Source organism: Chaetodon trifascialis, chromosome 1 (assembly GCF_039877785.1).
Source record: "Chaetodon trifascialis isolate fChaTrf1 chromosome 1, fChaTrf1.hap1, whole genome shotgun sequence".
Lineage (NCBI taxonomy): Eukaryota > Metazoa > Chordata > Actinopteri > Chaetodontiformes > Chaetodontidae > Chaetodon > Chaetodon trifascialis.
The window spans coordinates 25,597,250-25,621,903 of NC_092056.1; the positions used below are offsets into that span (position 1 = coordinate 25,597,250).

At 41.5% G+C, this 24,654-nt stretch overlaps 3 protein-coding genes across 3 annotated transcripts; 1 reads left to right on the forward strand and 2 right to left on the reverse strand.

The window, feature by feature from the left end:
- The first annotated feature begins 378 nt into the window (after positions 1-378).
- LOC139331552 (aminopeptidase Ey-like) lies at positions 379-9,890 on the forward strand. Its single transcript, XM_070963060.1, has 20 exons — positions 379-1,095; positions 1,985-2,127; positions 2,502-2,641; positions 3,379-3,505; positions 3,706-3,860; positions 3,980-4,093; positions 4,291-4,434; positions 4,702-4,767; positions 4,868-4,933; positions 5,745-5,911; positions 6,049-6,125; positions 6,214-6,347; positions 6,459-6,514; positions 6,593-6,740; positions 6,906-6,997; positions 8,020-8,130; positions 8,419-8,586; positions 8,739-8,879; positions 9,526-9,607; positions 9,741-9,890. The coding sequence occupies exons 1-20, from the start codon at positions 452-454 to the stop codon at positions 9,888-9,890; spliced, it is 2,925 nt and encodes a 974-aa protein (XP_070819161.1). The 5' UTR covers positions 379-451.
- Positions 9,891-11,280: 1,390 nt separating this feature from the next.
- mespaa (mesoderm posterior aa) lies at positions 11,281-12,176 on the reverse strand. Its single transcript, XM_070963071.1, has 2 exons — positions 11,487-12,176; positions 11,281-11,367 (listed from the first exon to the last, which is right to left on the reverse strand). The coding sequence occupies exons 1-2, from the start codon at positions 12,174-12,176 to the stop codon at positions 11,281-11,283; spliced, it is 777 nt and encodes a 258-aa protein (XP_070819172.1).
- Positions 12,177-17,610: 5,434 nt separating this feature from the next.
- LOC139331569 (mesoderm posterior protein 1-like) lies at positions 17,611-18,522 on the reverse strand. The gene is made up of 2 exons (XM_070963086.1): positions 17,785-18,522; positions 17,611-17,664 (listed from the first exon to the last, which is right to left on the reverse strand). The coding sequence occupies exons 1-2, from the start codon at positions 18,520-18,522 to the stop codon at positions 17,611-17,613; spliced, it is 792 nt and encodes a 263-aa protein (XP_070819187.1).
- Positions 18,523-24,654: the final 6,132 nt, after the last annotated feature.

Consider the following 24,654-nt stretch of genomic DNA (forward strand, 5'->3'; position numbering starts at 1 on the left):
TAATGGGCAAGAGTTAATTAATTGTGCAACATTATTGTATTTTCTTTTTTATTATTTTGTTTGCGGACCAAAATCTGAATGTCACAGGAAGACGTTTCTGTGCTGCCCAAGCATAAAATATGTGTTTCAGTTTAACCACTGGAATGTCTCCTTTTCTTCAAGCCACAAGTGTTTTGGTCAACCAAAGCAAAATTAGAGTTTGCACAATATCTGAGGCTAAATAAAAGTTTATGCATTTCATAAACCCCTCCTTAGCCCATTTCATTATATAACTCTGGGTTCTTCACCTTGGGATGGCCAGATCTGTATACTCTTATCTCAAGGACTTTTACAACTCAATGTTTTGTACTTTCAGCTGTTTTCCCCACCCATGAGATCAACCATTAACTTTGGCCTGAATCTAAGCAGAGCATAAATAGCTGTCATTATCCCCCTTCTGTCTTCAAGAGACATGGGGAAAGGTATCTACATCAGCAAAGCGGTGGCAGTAACCTGTGTGGTTGCAGGCATCGGTGCAGTGGCCACTATCATAGCTCTGTCTGTGGTTTATGCTCAGGAGAAGTCGAGGAATGAAGTGACACCTCCAGCCATTACCACCGCCAGTACCGCTGCCACCCCCAGTACCGCTACCACTGCCAGTACCGCTACCACCCCCAACCCACCCACGACACCTTCCACCCCGAAGGAACCCTGGCAGCGCTACAGACTTCCAGACTCTCTTGCTCCTGTCTCCTACAATGTGACCCTGCAGCCCCGGCTGGAACCCAACAAAGATGGCCTGTATATATTCACCGGGGAGTCCACGGTGGTCTTTAAATGCGTGAAGGAAACAGAACTCATCATCATCCACTCCAACAAGCTGAACCTTACCACCTTTGAGGGACACCATGCCAAGCTGAATGTCCTCAATGGATCCACTGCACCCAGCCTAAACAAGACCTGGTTGGAGGTTCCCACCCAGTACCTGGTGATCCGGCTCAACAGCCCACTGCAGGCCGACAGCATGTACAGTCTCTACACTGAGTTTACTGGAGAGCTGGCTGACGACCTGGGAGGATTCTACAGGAGTGAATACGAGGAAGATACGGTGAAAAAGTATGATGTTCTTTTCAATCTCGTTAAATTGATTTTTTTTTTTTTTTAAATATATATGTATCTGTTTAGTTTCAAGAGTTATGTCAGTGTGAGGATTTAAAGAAAGTGTGAAGATCAGTATGTAGTACTGCAGGATTTATAACACCATGACAAACTTACAGGCATTGCAAATCACACATTCAAACCAGAACTTAATTTTAAAGACTGTTCATCATGTTGGGAAATATGCTGCTGTAGATGAGAAGAGTGTCCATCCATTAAATAAAGCCAATAGCCAGTTAGGTTAGCAAAGTACAGAGACTGGACACAAAGGGAAACAACTAGTGTGACCCAGTCCAAAGGTAACTCACAAATTAACACATTATATCTTGTTTGGTCAATCCATACGAAAACCAAGTGTAGAAATTTGTTTCCAGTTTCTTATTGCTATGCTAAGCTAGCTGGTTGTAGTTTAAAGTACCATAAATGAGAGTGGTATCAATCTTTTCATTTAAATCTTGGCAAGAAATTTTTACTAAACAAATACATTTTATTATTTTTTTGATAAGAATCATCAGAAGTCCTTTCATGAGAAGCGCTGTTTAGTCTATTTAAAGTCAATTTAATCTCAATTTAATTGCTAGCCTAAAATTGCTTTTTATGAAAAAAAAAAAAAAAAAAAAGGAATTAAAAAAGTGGAATAGTCAGGTTTGTGACACCCCAAAAAAAACAAAAAACAAAAAAAAAACAAAAAAAAAAACAACTAAACAGCTGCTTAATTACAATATAACTTCAAGTAAACTTTGTACATGGATTATATCTAAGTTTGAGAGTATCTAAAGGTGGAGGGTCCTTTAACATTTGATACAGGTGTTACTTATTGAGTTTCCATACCTCATATCATTGTCAGAGTTTTGGCCACGACTCAAATGCAGGCAACGGATGCCAGGAAAGCCTTCCCCTGCTTCGATGAGCCTGCCATGAAAGCTATCTTCCACATGACTCTCAGACACCCTAATGGGACCGTGGCTCTGTCCAACGGCATGGAACGGGGCAAGTTCTTGTTTCACCATCTAGTGCAACATTTTACATGTGTACATGTGTAATGCTTCCTAGTAGCTTTAAGCATAATGTACGTTACGTCAGTTACATTTTGATCAGCGGCAGTTAGTAGATGTCTCATTTCTAAACTGACTGCTTCATGTGGATCATTTACAAAAACCTGTATTTCAGTTATAAGTACTAACCACAATCAGACCTTTTGCTAAAAGAATAATGACTGAGGAATGTCAAATGTGACAGACTCTTAGTATTGCAGCTGCACACATACAATTCTCTGTTGTTTTGTACTATAGTCATACAATGAGTTTATCTCTCCTCATTTCCTCAGTTAAACTCAATCTCCTGCTGTCTTTTCCCCCATACAGAGTCAGAATACATCACTGTGGGTAACCAGACTTTGAGACAGACAACCTTTGAACCCACAGAGATTATGTCAACCTACTTGCTGGCTTTTGTCGTGTGTGAATTTGAACATATTAAGAGACAACCTGAAAATGGCACATTGGTAAGTATTTCTCACATAAAATATTGACATCATTTATATTTCTAGGTTTTTGAATACTTCTGGTATTGCTATTATTTTGCAGTATGTGTTTTTCAGTTATTTTGCAGTACATTTTGTATGTCATTTTTATTATTTTGTAATAGTTAATTGAGGCTGTAGCAGTGTGGGCTGCTGTGCTGAAACAGACCCTTGATCTCCCAGAGTAGATCAAGAAAAAAGGTTTTCTTAAAGTGAACAATAAACTATAACATCAACAATGAGCTTTAAGAACCACACCTCACACTAATACCACTTCTACTAGTACTACTACTAATATTGCATTTGCTTCTACTAGCTCTGCGATCTGCTGTTGCTATAGTACAGTACCACTGTTACATCAACAGCTGGAATTAGACCCATCAATTTAAACCGATGTGAGCCTGAGAATGTAAAACTGGATCCAAAGCAGCTGTTTTCAGGAAGTTCTGCTGTATTAATTAAAGAGAGAAAGGTCATTTTATGTTTTATGGCGGCATGACCTCAGAATAACCACTCAGATAGGACTGAAGTGTTTGATCTAGGTGCTCCTCCTGCTGCAGGGGATTCTTGTGGCTCATTTGTTGTAATGGGCCTGCTGTGACTTCGGACCCTTGATATCATGGATTAGCCACTAAACACCGAATGAACCATGCTATTACAGAACACTGTGTAAGCCATCATTTTTTCTGTGTGGTTACTAAAGGATTGTTTGTGTCCAGATCAGGGTTTGGGCTCGCAAGAAGGCTTTAGAGGAGAAGCAGGGAGACTATGCCCTGGAAAAGACTGGACCCATACTGAAATTTTTTGAGGGATACTATGACTCTCCTTACCCTCTGAACAAGTCAGGTAGGAACCCCACACACACGCACAGACCATAACCAGTAAATAAGCTAACACTACTGTATTGGTACCACTAATCAATATTACTTTGCGAACATACTGTGCATGTGCAGTAACTGTTCAGACTTTTACCTTAAATTTTAGTAAAGGTTTTTGGAAAATGTACAGCCAGCAATCAAAAAAATGACCTCTCTAATCATTTTTAGACCAGATCGCTCTTCCAGACTTCAGTGCCGGAGCCATGGAGAACTGGGGTCTGATCACCTACAGAGAAACTGCCCTCCTTTATAATTCTGATGTGTCATCTAATGGAGACAAGGAGTGGGTGGCAACGGTCATCTCGCATGAGCTCGCTCATATGGTATCTTACTCAAGTATATTCAACGGTGTATTGCCCTCCAACATTTTTCATATCTTTAATAATAATTGCATTTACCTTGGAAATGTGTTTAAAACCCTGCTGTTGAAATGTCCTTTCAGTGGTTTGGGAACTTGGTGACCATGAGTTGGTGGAATGACTTGTGGCTCAATGAGGGGTTTGCCACCTACGTCTCTTATCTTGGAGCCCATGAGGCAGAACCAGATTGGAATATGGTGAGTTTTGTTCTCTTGTAGAAATACTATATCCAAGCTGAGAAGTTATGTGCTGAATATACTCACTGGACCTCTTTTTTAGTTGCTCCAGTGAGAGCCAAGTCCTGACAATGTGGATGTAGAAATCATCTTTACTGGAAAATGTATCCAGTCATGCCACAAAGCTAAAGACAAAAATGTCTCTTTGTATTTTCCAGAAAGACTTAATAGTTCTGAATGAGATCATTCATGTGATGGCTGTGGATGCATTGGCCTCCTCCCATCCCCTGTCATCCAAAGAGGAGGTCGTCCAGACACCAGAGGACATCGCTCAATTATTTGACTCCATCACATACAGCAAGGTGCATAATAACAGAGAATAGCAAATCACAGTTTCTTTACCCCATGTATTGTTCTCCTCAAGGCCTACTAGATAAGATGTTGACCTCCACTAAACAAAAAGAATGAACTCAGCTTTGCTCTTTCTTCCTGGGTGACCTTTATCATGGACAGGGGCGCTCTCTTGGGGAACAGAAGCATTAAACTTCTGATGAATCACTGATCATAATTAGCACCTGTAATTCTGATATATCAGCAACAAACTAATATCCTTCTGTTTGTCACTTCAGGGGGCTGCAGTCCTAAGAATGCTCTCACAGTTTATCACAGAGGCCGTCTTTAGCCAAGGACTCCAAGTGAGTACAACTGATTAAACTGATCATCTAATCTCTATGTGAGGAAACTGTCACCAAAGCACTATTACAATATAACCCATGGGTTATTTTCTGTCTGCAGACGTACTTAAAGGAGTTCCAGTATAGCACTGCAGGCTACAAAGACCTCTGGAGTCACCTACAAATAGTAAGAGAGCACCATCATCACCACTGCTTTCTCTCTGTTTAGAAAGGAAAAATTATTAATTTATTGCAAAATTAGTGAGAAACAATAAGACAGCTTGGTCTACATGGATGTAGTGTAACTCACAGGTAGGATTTCTAGTCGTTGCTGCCCTCTGGTGGTCGGGAGTATTACTAACTCTCATCACTTTAATAATATAATGGATACAATGTGATATGTAAGCATTAATAAGAGAATGAAACATTTAAAAGTAATGCAAAAGTTGCTTTCCCCAGTAATTAATTACTTTTATATGCAGTAATTCATAAAATGCTCCAATTACTCTTGAGAGAAGTAACTAGTAACTATAACTAATTACTAATTTTCAGTGACTTGCACAACACTGATCTAGATGTCACGTTTTACTCAAAGGCAGTTTGAGTTTTTTCCACACATATTGATGTAAAATATTGATTAGTGCAGCTGTGGAGAGACACATAACACAAACTTCCTCTTACAAATGTAAAGTAAGAAATAGAACTTGGCCCACTTGGTAGCTTATTGTGGAAATATTTGTAGAGTTCATCTGTTGTTCATTGTGACTCAGTGCTCAACAGTAGAATAAGTCAGCTCTGAGATCACCTTAAAGGTTAGAAGACATGCTACCTTGATGAAGTATTGAAAAAACAGAAATGTCAAAAAAAATGTGTCAGAGTAAGCATTGTGGTTACATGTGGCTGCCCTCTGAACTGTTTGTCAAAAAGTGACAGAATTCCTCTGCAGGGAGCAACAAAGAGTCATAATATTACTAAAATGTGAATATTCCTGTTACCAGGCGGTGGATAAAGCCAACATACCGCTGCCTAAGCCTTTGGAGGACATTATGAACCGCTGGATCCTACAGATGGGGTTCCCTGTGGTCACCATCAACACCCAAACTGGAAAAGTCACCCAGAAACACTTCTTGTTGGACCCAGACTCTACAGTAGACACACCTTCAGAGTTCAAGTAGGAAATGATTTTGATGTCTTAAAATACTTCATGCGGTCATATTAAACACCAGCATATGAAACTCATGTGCGCTCTCTGTGCATTCTGTGTTTACCCACATATGTATGGCTGGATGAATGTGACTCTAGCTATGAGTGGTTTGTCCCTATTACGTGGATTAAGACTGGTGGAGGTGAACAGCAGGACTGGCTTCTTGCCAAAGAAGGTAAGATTTATTTTAGGTGTATGTTCAGAGCAATGCAGGGATGATGAGCACAATACAATAATGTTGTTTTTTTTTCATCTCCATCCAGAGATAAACAACAACATGACGCTAGGTACTGATGACTGGTTGCTGGCCAACATAAACATGAAGGGCTTCTACAGAGTCAACTATGACTCTAACAACTGGGAGCGCCTCCTCAACAAGTTGAGCTCCAATCATACGGTACAACGCCTCCAGCTGGAAATGATGCTGCTTTACTCCTGCAATGTTTGAACATGACTGTTGCAGGCCCCAAACTCAATTTCCTCTATCAATTCCTTTTTCTCTTTTCAGGAAATTCCAGTGATCAACCGAGCACAAATTATTGATGATGCATTTAACCTCGCAAGGTGAGTCCATATTTTTTGTGAAGCATTGTTGTCAAATATTGAACGAGAGAGTTGAGTAATTGTGTGTGCCGTTTTCAGGGCAAAGATAGTGAGCACAACTCTGGCTCTGAATACTACCAAGTTCCTCATTGATGAAGTCGAATACATGCCCTGGCAGACAGCCAGACGCAACTTGGACTACTTCTTCCTCATGTTTGACCGCGGTGAATTGTATGGACCCATGCAGGTTTGTGATGACATTTGTTAAACTTTGTTTATGAAGGATTGCAGATTGGTTAATCATGGAAAAAATATAACAGTATAGCTCTTTGGTTGATCATATCTAGATGACACATTTCTCTTTTCGAACAGAAATACAAGCTAATGACACGTGTCCATCTTCACCCCTCAGGCTTACATAAACAAACAGGTGACTCCTCTGTTTCGTCACTTTGAAAATATCACTGACAACTGGAAAAACACCCCAGCAGGGCACACCGAACAGTAAGGATCTTAACACGCTTGTCTGCTTCACACCCTGTCTGCTTCACTCACTTGTGCTAAAGTAACCTTAGAGACAATCACTGTAGCAGGATTTGTTTGAGCTGAACTTCCTGAACTTCCTGTCCACACACAAATCGGTGTGTGGTAGCATTTATTGTTAGGATAAACCATGGTGGTATCATGAGCACACTTGTCTTACAAATCACCGATTGCAATCACAGTAAAAGATATCTTTACGAATGAATGCAGTGTGGATTACATGAACCTGTAATATGTGTGCCAAAACTAGATAACTGACAAGTGTTTACCCATCCTCTGTCATATAACTGAATCTTTCCAAGCCGTACCTCACATAAACTTCCCCACACTGTGTCCTTGTCTCCAGTATCTTTTTAATGCGTTCACTCCAATTTACTCTTATCTTAATAGAAACACATTCTATCTCCTGAGTTTATATTAACTTCACTTACTCACTGCACTGCAGTCTGACAACTTGCATTTTCAGGTGTGGCTTTGACTTGATGCCATGCAAGTAACATTAGCATTTTAACATTAGTAAGCTGTGGAAATAAATAGAATAGAAAAAAAATCCAACTAAGAGCTTACATTGAATGTTAGTCAGTCAATGCACTCTTCAAGACTAACTTCTTTTTTCAGTTCACCCAGAGGATAAATTATATGATAATCAGTTTTAATGTGGTTTTAAAGGGTTAACATAAATACTAGCTTCTCCAACATCACCTGCACTTTATGGACCAGGTTGCATTCTTAGCTAGTTTTGCATGGTATTTCTTTCACACCTAACACACAACAAGAGAGACCTTTTAGCTATTTAAATTTCCTGCCAAAAACATTACATTAACCTTGTTTAACTGGTCGAATAAAGAAAAGAAATCTCACACATGCTGAACCAACTCTCTTCGCATTGGCTTGCAGACTTGGGGTCCCCAGATGTGAGATCTGCAGCCGGACCAATGTCAAACATTTTTCTGACCCATGTAACATGTGATGTCCCTGTCCAGGTACAATCAGGTGAATGCAATCTCCTTGGCCTGCAGCAGTGGAGTGGAAGGCTGTAAGGAGCTGACCACTGGCTGGTTCAGAGCCTGGATGGAGAACTCAACAAACAACCCGTAAGCTCACACCCCACGCTTTCCTTTCTGTCTTACCATTTCTCTTCCATCCTTACTTTACTTTTCATATTCTTCCTCCTGTGTTCCTCATTTTCAATTTAGGTATGAATACGTCGACTTTCCCAAACCATGTCAAATCCAGGAGTTGCTTTATTTCAATTCAAGTATTTACTTTGCCTTCTGCGCCTTTAGGTTCTTACTGTACTAGCTATTTCCCACTTGACCTCCCTGCGTCCTTTACTGCTGTCGTTGCTTTTAACTCTTTGTCATCTTCATCAATCTTTCCAGCATTATTCCCAACTTGAAGTCCACGGTGTACTGCAGTGCAATTGCAGCGGGAGGAGAGAAGGAGTGGGACTTTGCATGGTCCATGTATAAGCAGGCCACCATCGCTTCAGAAGCTGACAAACTCATGTATGCTCTGTCCTGCACCAGAGAGCCCTGGCTACTGAGCAGGTCTGCCATCATGCTTGATGTGTTTTTCTTCTCATTGTTTGTGTTTGCTCTTCTTAAATTCATTTTCAGTCAACAGTCAAACACTGTTGTTGCAGCAGTACCTAGTATATTTGGCACATCAGGCTTTTGTCCTCACTGTGAATGTGTTTCAGGTATCTGGACTGGTGTCTGGACCCAGAGAAGATCCGTAAGCAGGATGCCACCTCCACCATTGTTAGCATTGCTGGTAACCCCATCGGTCAACCTCTGGCATGGAACTTCATCCAAGCCAACTGGGACCTTATCGTCAATGAGTGAGTTGTACCTGATGCACCCATGTCCAGTATATGCCAACAAATGGTCCTGTTACAGTAAAGCTGGGGGAGAAGTGCAGTGTTGGCGTTAAACATGTTGCTATGGAGGCAACATATGTTAGATATATATGCATTCATGGTGCTGTAATGGCATTTTTTAGTCTGTCTAATGTTGGTCCACCACTTCGGTCCATTCTTAAATATCTCAATTACTATTGGATGGAAGGCCAAGACATTTTTTGACAAATGTATGAGTGAATCTTGGTGATTTTGGTAGCCCTCTGACTTTACTTCTTGTGCCATCATCATGACAAAAATTGGCTTTGTCCAACACAGTGGTTTATGACCAAATCCAGGCAAAACAGATGGCATTCCCACCAACCTCTAATTCCCTGCTAATTATCAAATGTTAACATACGAACACACTAATCTAGGATGGCAAACAACATTATATCCACTAAATATCAGCATGCTTGCATTGTCACTGAGAGCATGTAGCATGCTGACATTAACATTTAGCTCAAAGCACCACTTCATTTCCTGTTTTTCATCTATTCTTGTTATCAGTCCGACCACACAGCTTTGGTTCCACAGCCTGTAGTCATTATGCAAAATGATCAAAGCCTTGTTTTTGCATTTCCTTCAGCTATGGTGGTGGATCATTTTCCTTTGGATCGCTAATTACTGGAGTGACCAAACGATTCGCCTCTGAGTTTGAGTACGAGCAGGTACAGTTTCTCTAATATTTGTTGTGCATACACAAAAACACATATATTCATATACATTTGCATGCAGTGTATGACTTTACATTCAGGATTGATTCTCAGTCACCCCCGACCCCATTTCTCTGTTCCTCTCCAGTTGCAGCAGTTCAAAGAAGACAATGCAGGACAGTTGGGCTCAGCCAGCACAGCTCTTGAGCAGGCACTGGAAAGAACCATGGCCAACATGAATTGGGTGAAAATGAACAAGAAACAGGTCCATGACTGGTTCACCACTGAAACTGTTTAACACTCACTTTATGAAGTTTTCAAACATAAATTTGAGTATTGACTTTTACTCCACCCGCAGCCAAATTTATTAGTGTAAATGTTTTTTTAATGTAAAGTTTTGATCAAGAATTTTTATGAACAAAGACTATTTAATATCAAAGTGCGATTTGAAGAAAATATGTTTCAATACTGTACATACTGTCAACATTTGAAAGAATTTTATAGGAATGTGATATTCTGTACTCACTAGGCTGCATTGTCATGTTTTTACTTCTGTGGATGAAGTCTATGAAATAAAAGCCATATTGCGACATTTTTTACTTCCACATTTACTTACAAGTACTTTGAAAGAGCTTGGATATTTAGCTCATCTGAGAGGAGAAACAAGAAGACAGAGAACCTGTGAATTTTAGAGGTTCTGAACACAGTTTTTGCCTCAAAACTGCAGACACTGCAGGGAAAACAAAGCTTATTTGAATGTAAAATACCTGGCTGGAAATAAATGTCCACAGCATTTCAGTTATGGTAAACAGATCAGCTCCAGGCAACTGGGCAACATCACAGATTACAGTGTTGACATAACAACAGAGCAAAACATAATTTCACAAAGTGGGCAGCCATCTTTAATGATAAGACATAAAACACTGATGCGGCTTTGCCCGTATTAAGGCCTGGGTCATATTTGAACACAGTTCCAACAGAAAGTGACAATCAGGGTCTGGGTCTCCAGGCCATGACCCCACTGCTCCTGGTCTGCTGTGGACGAAGGACTTACCAGGATGGGTCAAATGCGGAGGAATAATTTCACCAGAAAGCATGGCATGTGCATGTTGTGTGTTACTCCCTGCAAAAAAAAAAAAAAAAAGTTGTGAGGTGATTAATAAAGTAAAAATCTTAATCTTAATCTTAATCTTAATCTTATTACTGGTCCAGTTTCTGATCTTAATGAAGGGACAGTTATTCATGATGAGATTTCTTCCTGGGCCTCAACCACCAGCCATGTTTACACAGGATAGAAAAGGTGCCAATTAACTGGTCCTAGTTCAGCTGCCACTTCTCTCAGTGGGGATCTTTCCTCAAGGACTTTAGAGGGGATGTGCTCCCTGTTTAGCACCTCATTGTCCTGCTGACAGCTGCAGTGTTTGTGTAAGGAAGTGGAAGCCAAGCAGCAAGATCACAGAACTAGAAAACCATAACCATTCAGATTAATGCAACAAACTCAAGGATACATTTGATAAATAATGTTTATTCACTTTGTAAAAGCTCAATAAATATATAGGTCTTTATACAAAAACACAAAAATCACAGGAATCCATTTTGTTCAAAATAACAAAAATGGTGTTTTGTCCATAAATGTTGTTAGAGGTCATTGTTGCAATGAATATAGAGTGGATTGACCACCATGTCCCTCAGCACTGTCCAGTGAAGGCAACATTTTGTAGCTGCTGCTGTGTCATCCAGTACTGCTCGCTGGTGAAATAATCTCCACTAGAAACCTGACAACAGAAAACAGATTTTGGAACTCATTCAACAGAAACACTAAAGAAAACCATAGGAAATATGTGCATTATGACAAAACAAATTCTTTTTATTTTAGAAGTTGACATGAACATACCTGATATAAGGGCTGCAGAGAGGACAGCTGGGATGTGCTCATGGTGTTATAGTCTGATTCTTGTTGGCTGCAGCTGACTGTTGGCTGACCCAGGTACTGGCTGAGGGTTTGGGGCTGCTCCTCAAAGCCTGAGGATCTCTTCTGCTCCAACACCTCCTCGCTGATGCCCAGCTGAGCCGACAGGTAGGAGATGTAGCGGATGGTGAGGCGCAGCGTCTCGATCTTCGTTAGGGTCTGACCAGCTGGTGCCACTGAGGGTGGCAGGTATGTTCTCAGGTGATGCATGGCCTTGGTCAAATCCCTCATCCTCAGCTTCTCCCTCTCACTGGCTGTCTGGCGCTTCTTGCCTGGATACCTGGACCTGGATTTCTTTGTGGTGGACATGGTTGCGGAGGATCTGGAGCAGGGCAGGTTCTGTGTATCGTGGGTCAGACGAGGTGCTGCAGGGCTCTTGAAGACGAAACAGTCCAAAGAGTTTGGTTCGTTTCCAGCCATCTGGAGGGAGGTGGGGGAGAAGCAGAAGGAGTCCACAGAAGAGGTGGGAGACAGGCTGCTACCAGCGCTGAAGTAACCAGGGTCCGAGGTTGGATCATAGGCCAGAGGATCATAAGACTTGTCCAGCAGGGACTCGCAGTCAAACAGGAGAGCGTTGTCCTGGAGCTGGAGAGGAGAGCAGTAGGACACGTCCATTGCTGCTGTTGTAGTTGCAGTTGGTGCTGTGGCTGTAAGCTTTCCTGAGCAGTGAGCTGTCAGTGTGCTGCTGGTAAGACAGGCAGAGGATAGTGAGGAAGACTGAGGAGGCTGCTCCATATATGTGGTGGGAGGTGTGAGGTTGCACCTCTGGCAGCCACCTATGGTCCTGAGAAGCTCTGGGAGCAGGGCTGACACCTAGGCCAGGGGGTCCCATGGGAAACAGGCCAGCTCCAGCACAAGGTGTGACCTGGCAGCTCACATGGGCATCATGAAGAGGACAAATTCTCATTATACGCTCCTGCTGCCCGGGAACATGACCCTGCCATGACAGAGGTTGTACCTGGGTCACAGGTCTGTCTCTGAACCTGAGATATTTCATTTAGAAATCTGGAGTGTTGTTGGCTGTGAAGGCAGCAGCTAAATGGTCTGTTATGACATAAAATATACAGTAATTGATATACACTTTTTTTATCAATGGTTGATTGAATGAAAGAGTAAGAAATGGAACTGCCGGGTCTCATGCTCAGTCAAACACAGACGTCATCTTCACCCATATGTAGTAAAAGTAGTTTGGTGAGACACCAAAGTCAGCTTGGCAGTTCTACATGTCTTTATTTACATGTCTTTTACAAGGTCAGGCTGCAGAAGTGTGCCGAGGCAGCTGGGAGGTGTGATGAGCTCACACCTCGTCCTGTTTGGACAGCAATAGACCTCACTGGCCTGGGAACCCTGATCCTCACAGAAGAACCAATAATTACTGCCACATTTTGGATTTGAGGAACTGGACTGTCCAGCCTTTAGACTGCCAGCAGTCAGAACACCCCTGTTAGTGTCCCTGTGATCAACACTGAAGGTTTGTGGCAGGGTGGTTTTGATAAGTGCAGATCGGAGTGAGTTACTGTAAGAGGAGTGACTATGATTTTTTGTGCTGATGAAGTGTGATGTAGCATATTGTCCTCTATTAAACTTTAACTTTATATCCATGTTAACCTTTGCAGCTTTACATTTTTATTACTTTATATCCACCTTATCAGATGGCCTTGCTGGCGTGTCACCATTTTTTGGACTTGTCAACCAATGCTATTGCCACGTGTCTTTCCACAGTTTCATTTAAAACAGCAAGGTGAATTCAATTTGCTAATATACACATTACGCTATATTTTGTACGCTGGGCAATGTTTTTAATGTTGACAGGAAGTTGATCCACTGTCAGTCCATCAGTCCACACCTTCTCAACCCTTTGTTGCTACAGGAATTCTCAGTAATCTTATTTACAGCTCTTGTTAATATACCGTGCTTGTTATTTTTGAAGGTATCAACAGACAAATCCACCAAAATATCAGATTTTCTCTGATATTTTGGTGGATTTGGTGCTGGGGTGACTGTGGATCCGAACTCCGAGCAGCTTTCCCACAAACCACCGCGTCACATTTGACTCCTGCTCTGCAGCAGAGGTGAAACCTATGAGCAGGACGTGTGAACCAGTCTCGCACGGCTCTCCACCAGCTCAGTTATGCAAGAAAAACAGACATCTGAATTTAAAAAAAACATCTGCAGCAGGCATGGGAATCTTCCAAACACTAAGAAGAACTTGGAAATAACAAAATGCTTTTTTAACTGATTTTGCTGAAGCTGGTTTAGTTTTTGTTGTTTGTCTTGAGTTGCAAAGTGTGTGAGGTGACACCTCACTTGACAGCTGACCTGAGCGCAATGACCACCCCACACACACACACACACACACGCGCACACACACACACACACACACACACACACACACACACACACACACACACACACCATTATATGACATGACATTACAGGAATCACTGGAAAAAACAACTCAGCATTTATGTTTCGTCCCTCGAGGGGAAATTCCAAATTTCACAGCAGCATCAGTAAGTGAATAGAATATTCAAAAGAAAAACAAGTGCATGCAATTAACACAGTATATACAAAGGGGAGTAATAGAAAGAGAAAGAGAAACAACATCATCCTAAGAAAATGTACTGAAAATATTGCACAGGTTACTGCCCAGGTGCACAGATTGTCTCACATGTTCAGTTAATCTGGTTTTATTGCATTTACAAATGACCCATCATCTATTGAAGAGTGGCACTCACATAACATGAGTGATAGCATGTATTGCAACTAATCCTAGTTGGTTGATCAAAGTCTGAAGCTTTTACAGATGGGACCCTTTCATTTTTACACTGAACCCTCACCCTTACCTTGACCTTAAACCTAAGTATTCATAGGTCTGATATGTAAATATTTCTAGTGTATTTCATTTCTGCATTTTAATGAAAGAACCTCTTTCTTTTTGTTTCAAATGATCAACCATTAACTGATTATTACTTCCCACTTCAAACCTTCCCTGCTGTCAACTTTCCAGTGTCCCTCCCAGGCTGATGATAGAGAGGATCTGTCCTCTCTTAATGCACATTAGCTCTGACGGTGTTTACTCACATGTAATGAGTGAATAATCAGCACAGCAGTGCTAACCCTTTCATCCCAAACTGTTTAGCCTTGAGAGTTTATTAGCTTTTCTGTGATGAAAGACGAAGTGAAGTGAAGTGAGTGTATTAGGCTTTGTGTTAGGTTTGCTACTTGCATTTCAAATGATCTGCATGTATGTGGCAAACTAAACACTTGGGCCTAATCCTCAGGCTTGCTATGCAGATCCACTCTCCTCTATGAATATTAAAGCTCTCTCTGTTGGCTCTAGCAGGTAATTAGGGCTGTAGGTGAGAGAACGGGGGAAAGAGTAGGGAGGCTCTTACATCTTAGTCTAGACTTAGTGGTGCCAAGGACCTCTCTGTGTTTGCAGAGCCCCATTAGCAAAGATACACCAAAGAAACTAGATAACCTGTGCCAGAGGCTGATCTCTAGTCTGCTGTGGAGCAAACGTCGACTGGTGTTTTTTCACATGCTTCAGACCACAGGAGTTACTATAATGTTTCTGGGAAGCCTTGTGTCTCTGTGGTAAAAATCAGCTGTGTTATTTCCTTGTGGACATGGAGGCATATTTATATGTAAACACAAACATTTCTATAGATTATTGTATAGATAATCTAGAGATTATCTATACAATAATCTGAGCAATAATCTGTGTAATTCTTCCTGTACATAACAGTCCGCAAATACAATTTATAATTTAAGATAATGCTTATTTTTATTACACTCTTTTGTATATACTTACTGTTTTTTTTTTTTTTACCTAATTCTATCTTTTACTGGTGCTGCTGTAAATTGGAATTTTCCCTTGCGGGACGAATAAGGGTATATTGAATTGAAAAGAATTGAATTTCACAGAGAGTCTTGCAAAAAACGAACACTTTGTATCACAGGATATATTTTCAACCTCCTGCATCGTATCTTTTGTACATGTTTTTCTTGAATACCGTGCTTATTGTTTTTTGTGTGTTGCAGCAAATTGCATTTTATTGTCAAGTTCTACAACTTTAACTGTTCACCCACACTTGTTTTAAACCCAAAGAACTGTCTGTTTCCCCTAATAAGCCTTTTTCACAGAGGACCTGTTGACATGTCACAGTAGAGAAGCACATGCGTAAATAATGAATGAGATCTGGATTCTATTTGGCCGCTTCAGTTTCAGGCTCCTTGCATTGTGCATGCTGGCTCACACAGTCATGCCTTATCGGGAGCGGAGCCATCACTAATATTATTAGTTACTCCTGTGCTTTTAGAGCATGACAAGTCCAAATGTCGGCTGTGGGTGCATCTTTAAAGGTTTGTCTTTTTGCTTTGAAATTCCCCCTTTGTTTCCTTGTTGAGCTGCAGTGGAAGTATAGTTACAACAAAAGTAAAAGGCTGTACCACAGAGAGTCACTTCAGACCGCTGAAGCCTCATTTTAGCTTCTGATCAACCCTGGAATGCATTTTTTGAGGACTGTGGACTTCCCCCATCACTTAGAATGTAATCATAGTGAGAGGAGATGTGTTGATTGCTTGTACTGTATGAACAGGAGGTATGTAGTATGAGTTGTGAACTGAAAGGTTTTAGAGCTTCAAATGAACACTCCCTCTGAATTATAATTCCTCAGTAGTTTTACCCTGTATTGCAAAAATAATATGTTTAGAACTTTAGAGCTCTTTAGAACTGCAATAATTAACTTTTTTTAGTCATTTGGGGGGAGCAGAAACAAGTTATGAACATAACACTGATATATTACCTTTTAAGATTGTATGTTGAACTTCTTAGCAAACAGCTGCTTATTTAGACATCCAGTAATTACTGAGCAACTACCAATTCCTGAGGGAAATGTCTGGCTTTCCAGCAATTAAATCCTTCACCGTGTTCACTGGCCAGTTTCTGATAATATCAGCCATTTGGTAGTGAGTGCTACTGTACATAGGTTTGAGACCTTTTTCATGGAAAACAGCTACCTCTTGAGGCCAAAAGCAACACTGTGAGAGCAGTGACAGTGAGCCAAGGCAGGGAAGTTGTGAGCCAGACAGCTAAAAAGTGAGCTGAGACCCAGTCTGACACATTTTAAAACTGATATATACGATATATATGTTTATGATTCACACTGATAACCATCACTAACACCAGTGAAGTTTCCTGTTGAAAGCCCCTGTTGTGGTGTGGTGTTATGACCAGCAGAGGGCACTCTGAAGTTCTGTCCCTGAGCAGTAGCTCTCACATGTCTCACTTTCTTTTAAATAAAGGGGGTAAATTCACAGACACATTGTACCACCACGGGGTAAAGTACCACGCTGAAGAATATACCACGCTGAAGAATATTTTATAAATTTAGAGAACTGCTGTTTTGTTTTGTTTTTTTTTATACGGGCCACATTTTGTCTAGGTTTTGGGTATTCGAACCAAATAACACCACCACCACCACCACATATTTTGTGGTATATTTTGTTTTATATATATATATATATATATATATATATATATATATATATGTGTGTGTGTGTGTGTGTGTGTGTGTGTGTGTGTGTGTGTGTGTATATATTCTCAATATAAATATTGTTTTTTATACTTACTTTTTGTATATATATATTTTCTTTCTCTTTTCTAATTTTATTCTAATTCTCTCCTTGTAAGGAGCACTGCAACAAAAACAATTTCCCCTCGGGGATCAATAAAGGAATTCTGATTCTGATAATGATTATGTCTGAACGGTGAATAAAAGAAAGAAAACTGCATCATAGCAATGAGACTTGATGACGAAGCATGAGCCATTTTAATATTTTATTATAAATAGAGGTATAAAGAAATATAAAAATAATTGTTAGACATATCAATATTTACATGGAACATTTCACATTATGAAATAAATAAAATGTAGAATAGTATATATTTTTCAAATAAATTACTTGTTTCACAGTGAGGCAGTAAAAACAGAGAAGTAGTTTGTGTCTGTTGTTGGATGGTGACGGTGCAGTGTTGGAGCGTTTAACCCCAATACTCTCTGGGAACCAGCGGCATGCAGAAGTCTTTGCCACACATCTGTATTGAAAAATCAGCAGGAAATATGGTTAGCAATTGGTATTTTTAGTTCAAAAAGATGCAATTGTGTGGCATTTCTACATATAGAGAGTCATAAATACTGTTTATGAGTAAATGTACCTGACAGGAGGGCTGTATTTCTGGAGGTGATTGCAGGATGGTGTCCATGCTCATGTCTGTCTGCGGAGCTTCATTGTACTGATCCATTCCAAAACTACAGCTCCCAGAATGCAGCATGGTGTTCTGGCTGTAGCACTGGGTTGAGTACAGGCCCTGGTTCAGGCTCTGGTTCTGCAGCTGGGCCTCCTGCCTTCCCATGGTGCTGTGCTGGAAGTAGCTGAGGATGTCAGGAGAGGAGGTGTCACTGGCCGAGGTGTCTCCTTGTTCCCTCCTCTGAAACAGCATCTCCTCGCTGAGGCCCAGCTGGGCCGACAGGTAGGAGATGTAGCGGATGGTGAGGCGGAGGGTCTCTATCTTTGTCAGAGTCTGCCCGGCGGGGGCCACCGAAGGCGGGAGGTAGGACCGAAGGTGATGCAGAGCCTTGGTCAGATCCCTCATCCTCAGCTTTTCCTTCTCGCTGGCACTCTCCCTCTGCTTGCTGCGGGTCCGGGTGGATCGGCCCGTCTTCCGGCCACGTCCAGACAGGGAGCAGGGTGGGGATTTGAGGCTCTGGGAATATCCAGTCTTAGCTGCCTTAGGAGTGGACTGTGGCAGCTGCTGGTAGGAGGGAGAGAGGCTGGAGTCCATAGAGGGGACAGGGGAGAGGGTTTCTGGAGAAGAGATGCTAGAGAGGTCCGAATCAGAGCTCCACGGGTACTGCAGGCTGTAGCTGAGCAGAGGGACTGAGGAGGTATCCATGTTATGTGGAGGAACTCAATGGTCTGACTGGAGAGACTGGGAGGCTGTCTGTGCTGCTCAGCTCTGTTTCCCCGGTTTATAAGTCTGGGCCAGGCCACAGAGGTGTGAAGTGACACCTCCACAGATTCTCACAAACCATCACTGTCTAAAACAGAGGCCCCTGAACACACACACACACACACACACACACACACACACACACACACACACACACACACACACACACACACACACACACAGTGGGCCCTTCTCTGTGTCTGGGAAAGTTCAGCTACAGGAGTGGAAGTGTGAATTTTGACTCCTGCTCACAACAATTAACAGTTTTTGCTTTTTGGGTTTTTGTCCCTGCAGTAGCCCAGATGCATTTTGCACATGTTTAAGGGACATGGTTTGTTTTGCATGGTCAGATTTCTCTCGCCAAAGGCTCCAGTCAGAAAACCAGACAATGTAAGAGGCAAGTCTGAAGAAGCCATGCACTGCAAAAATAGAACTGTTGCATTGTGCCTGGATAGAAGAAGATGCTGTTACACTGAGTTCATCTTTACTGAGGCCATGATGACGTTTAAGTTTTGTTTCCAACTTGTGCTCAAATATAAACGTCACTTCATTCTGCAGCCATGCATCTCAAATCAAACCCTGCCAACAATAACGTCAAAAAAAAAAATCATAAACATTCACAATTAGCATTCAAAATTTTGAAAAATAAACAAAAACCTGAGGTTTTGAGATTGATTACTACTATTAAGTTATAAGAACAGAATCTCAGGATCTAAATACTGGAACAAGCCTGTGCAATGAAATACAATTACACGCCATAAGTGCATTTATTAAACAGCTAAAGCTACAAGTTCCTTTTCCACATTGCGTGGATGATTTCAGATAGCTAGTGCTAAACTATGAAGCACAGTGTGTTTCCCTCTGAATGTGCTTTCTTTCACGTTTTCATCTTCGCACAGATTAAAGACACTGGATGTGTTGCCAAACCTAACTACACAGACAATGAGTGGTGCTGCATAAAATCACACCCTCTTACCACATTTTATGTTAAACGCTTTCTATTTGAACGTCACTTTTGCTTGAAATGTGAAAGTTCCATTTTAGGATTTGGACTGTTCTATTCATGATTCCACTTCTGTGGTCATGCAGAACATTTAACAACGAAACTGAAGCCAGCAGACTGTGTGCTATGAGCCTGAGACGCATTATTGATGATTCTTACATTATGACATATTGGGATGCAGGCAACAGGCAAATCAAAGCACTGACACCGCAGTGATTAAAAATGCATATCACAAGGTCAGTGTCCAGAAGTCAGAGATTTCTTCTTGTATTATTCAGAGAGCAGAGATGATCCTGTCCTCACTGGAGGTTGAAACTCCCTCTCTTGCTTCACCTCACTACAACCTTGAACCTGACATCAGTGTGTTCTGCCTCCACTTTATATCCCACCTCTTCTCACCAACATGATCATTTTATAGTCACAGCGAGTCAGGCGTGAGCTGCGATCTCTGATCTTTCACTTTATTCATCTTGATCTCGGAAGCGAAGCTTCTCCCGCTGCTGTTCCTGCCCTCGGCGCTTCTGGATGGGCGCCTATGTGTCACGTGGCTGAAATGTAAGTGTAGTGAATCTAAATACATTTAATGAAGCATAATGACCTGCATTATCCAGTTCAAGCAGAGGTGTGAGGATTTCACACGGATGGGATGTGATGAGTCTGGAGGCGTCACTTCGCACCTCAGCTGTGAGAACCAGGAATTTCTCTAGAATAATGTCAGTGCTACCCCCCCCCCCCACACACACACACACACACACACACACTCTCTCACACACACACACACACACACACACACCTTTCTCTCTATGTAGAACAGACAGCAGAAACAGGCAAAGTGATGTAAGATTCAGGGATTCCATGTTTCGTTGCTTTTAGCACAGACTGAAGCACATTATGATTCTTTGACATGGACAGTCTTGAACTTTGGTTTTGATGGTCAGTGCCTTACAGATTCCTCAAGAATAAGTTCTTAAAATGATCTAAAATTCAGTTTTAGCAGGGATGAACTTTTCTCACATTTACCATCTCAACTTGAATTCAGATGGAGTGGAAAATGTGAAATAGCTGAACACAGTTGCTCAAGTGTACAATTTGTCGGTGCATCTAAGCTTTTCTTTTTGCTTTCTCCACCCTGCCTGAACGCATGCAGCCGCTTCTTTAAGATATGAGACAACGTGCTCTGTTATTTATCATGTTTTATTTTTCTCTGTGTCTACACTGTTTATTTAATCATCTGAACATCAAAGCAGTCATAACTCCTGTCCCTGCTCAGCACAGTTGATAGTTAAGATTTTTCTCAGCTTCCATAAAACACCAGTGCTTTGTGATTGACTGTGTTTCAAGGTTTTATGGTCCCTGATGGAGAACTGGCTTGCAACAATGCAGATCAATAAGAAATACTCAGTGAAACAATCACATGAAATGCTGTTTTTATCTGCCGTTTATAGAAGCTGTTCTTCAGCTTGGATCCCCTTTGAGTTGCATTGACCAGAACACTGAAACCCTGCCAGCTCCAAGGACCGTAGATAATGAAAAACAGTTTGATTGGTGAGAGTTGGTGTATGAACTGCATAATATGGCTGCATCAACATAAAAAGATGATAAGATGTGTCAGGCTGAGGGCAGGGTGAACTGGGGCTGAACCCTCAGGCTGACCCTGCTGGTCACCCTGACCAAGGTGAGGCTGTGGGAGCCTGGCTGGGAGTTTGGCACCTCTGGGTGGACGCACACCCACAGCAGGCTCTGAGGCTGGGCTGCCTGCCACCTGTCTAGGCCTCCTGAGTCCATCAACCCCACCACGACCTCCAGTGTGCCCCCTCTGCTTGGAATAGAACCAATATTTTCAGTTGGCACCATGATAAATAGTGATACAGCAAAGAAAAGAAAGCAGAGGAAAGAAGAAGAAATGTATCAAGGGATAGAAAGCGTACAGACCTGTCAAAGCAGCGAGTAATAGTAACAAATTTAGTGAACGTCCAATATATAATAACGAATATATATAAAAGGCAATCAGTATATTTGAGTGGATGGAAAAATGAGGAACACAGTGCAATTGTAATAATTAAATGATCTACTTTATTTCTGTCTTTGCCTTTTTAGGTCTTCTATTGGGAACTAATTTCAGCAATAACAGTAAGAAGCGGAGTTTATACGTCGGCAGTCCGTCTGGAAAACTATAACAAGCACTGTTGTTCACTAGTATTATAAATTTCATGCGTGGTTTAGATTAACACAGGGAAGATAATTTAGCTCTCTTGAGGGTAGCTTTGCTTTTGTTTTTCATTCAAAGTGAAAAAACTAATTGTTTATTGAAACTCTGAAACTATTTTCCTGAGCTCTTCCAATGAGAGTTAATGTCTGCATCTTTAACAAACCGCCATGGCTTCTGATCCCGCGGAAGGGAAAGCCTTCATGATGACTGGTTGATCTAGTCTGAAGCATCTGCACAAAACCACAGTACAGGGGTGTAATCTGTTAATGCCGCACACAGATTCCAAGACCACTACATGGTCCCAGTTTCTAAAGTCAGGCTAATTAAAGAAAATAAATGAAGAAAGGAGTGGAGAAACACCAAATGGACACAAGGACTCACTGATTTCACGTTTCACAATCAAATGCCACGGCCTTCACTGTCATCAAATCTTAACTCAGCGTGTTAGACAGACCTCTCGACCACCACCAACTAAGCACAGATATCTTTGGTAAGAATGGTGTTTCATCTCTCCAGCAGAGTTCCAGGCATTTGTTGAATCTTTGCCCAGGAGCATTTAAGGTGCTTTGATGGTGCATCGTGGCCCAGTCTCTTATATTTCAACATTTCCCAAGTCCATCAAAATTCACTGCAAAGACAACCCACAAAGCTGGTGCTCTGTGGTTTGTGGCACTGCGATGCCACACTTTATTAAAGTCACGTTAATGGAAGGATAAGTCTGGTGTGGGAGTCACTCACGTAACTGTGTATGAATGTGGACTTATAAAGGCATGTTAAAAGTTTGAGCAAGGAAACCTCTGATATAACCTCTGCTGTGTGGGCACTGAGGGTGGTAAACGTGTTTTGTCCTGTTGCCAGGACCACGGCCACATTTTACTCTTGGTGAGTCACATTCAACACAGACCTGGTCAAACAGAATAGTATGAATAATAGAATAAAAAGTTAGCTCAGATTTGTGTACTGATGTTAGGTATGTTGAAAGCTTCACTTTTATTTATGTGCGTGCGTGTGAACATGTATTCCTCATGTTGTGGGGATAAATCTGCTTACATATTCACATTGTGTGGACTCGCCTTCCTTATGGGGACAAAAGACATGTCTCCATAACTAAATTATTAAAATGTAGGATGAAGACCTGGGTTATGGTTAGGGCGAGTTCTCCAGAAAATGAATCTAAGCCTGTTGTAATTGTAATGTAGTTGTAATATCCAGAAAACAGTTGGAAACATGACTCTGTGTGTGTGTGTGTGTGTGTGTGTGTGTGTGTGTGTGTGTGTGTGTGTGTGTGTGTGTGTGTGTGTGTGTGTGTGTGTGTGTGTGTGTGTCAGTGAGTGAGGTAGCAGGTGAGGGGGACACATTCTGCACCCTAGGTGTGAAACATAGCTGGACCTGGAGGGGTCAGCCAGAGGTGGACAGTAAATTTCCTCTAATTGTAAGAGAGTGACATTTGCAGATCAGAACTAAATTCAACAGAGCAGCTTCACACAATCAGCTGAATTCAGTTAGATTGAACTCAATCAGCTGAAACAGGAATTAGGGAGCAGGGACTGATAGTTGACTTGTTGGGAATGTTAATAATATTCTGTTATTCCAGACCTGTCGCATAGTAAAAAGCTGTCCATCACAGATTTGAGCTAAACTGACGGGCCAAGTCCCACTCAACTCAAACTCGATCATATTAAAGCATCACTTCCAGACACAGTGTGTGTCTTCTGTTGGCTGGCCTCTAGTCTGACATGCAGGTAAACCTGGTGGACAGATCAGCAGAGAGTCTTTCACACCTCAGCCAGAGTAAACACATCCTCCTACTAGCAGCACTTGCTCACACTTTTGTGCCACCATGTTTTTACAAGCCCTCCTCACTTACCCCCCCGACACACAGCTGCCCCTGGCATGGGAACAGTTACTGCATACTCACTGCTATCATGCCTGAAAGATAACATGTTTCTACAACCGGTTAGAGGCTGTATGTAGAAAGCAATCTGAGATCAAGACTGTTTTAGAGTACGAAGAATGATTCAGTAAAGCATTCAGATTTGCCTGACAAAATGATTTCAGAATAAATACAAATACATTTTTTATTATTTCACATTATACAGTCTCAAAGTTCTTCTCTGTCCACTAACTCAACATACTCTAAAACTTCCCAACAGTATTTGTGACTTTCCTTGTAAATATTCCCAGCGTTCTTTCCTTTGAAAGCATGTTTTTGTCCTCTCTATAGGAGGAAATTTTGAACATTTTCTGAGGACCACTGAAACGTGACAATGATATCCTGTAAATTCATTTCATATCTTTTTCAGATCACGTCAAAAGGACCAGTTCAACATTATGGGAAATGTGTTTATTTACTTTCTTGCCTAGAATAAGATGAGAGCCAGCAGCTGTTAGGCTGCTGTTTTGGCTATTTATTGTAAAGTTATTGTGCCCAGCCAAGAAATAGTCTGGCACCCCCATCTTTTTTACTCTATGGTTTTGGAACTGATTAATCAAATGAGATTTAATGTTTTAAGTAGTTATCTTAGAGGTGTGTTTGGACAGTGTGAATTTGGCCGCTGAACTATTTGTGTTTATTTTCCCCAAAAGCCAATGTACCATCTGCACAGAGTTAGCTGTATGTCAGCTATAAAATGCTACCTATAGTTTTGAGGCCTTGAGTTTGGCATTACAGCCATTGCCAACACCTCTGTCCTGACTGAATCTGACTGATAGCCCAAGGACAGGCAGCGGTAGTTACTTGTCAATCGCAAGGTAGATGCCATGTCCATGGCGTCGCCCCCTGCTGGCTATGAGAGTGAGTGCAGGTTTAAGGCACCGTGCATTAGCTTCACTTTGCACACCCAGAAGCTCTGCCCACTTACAT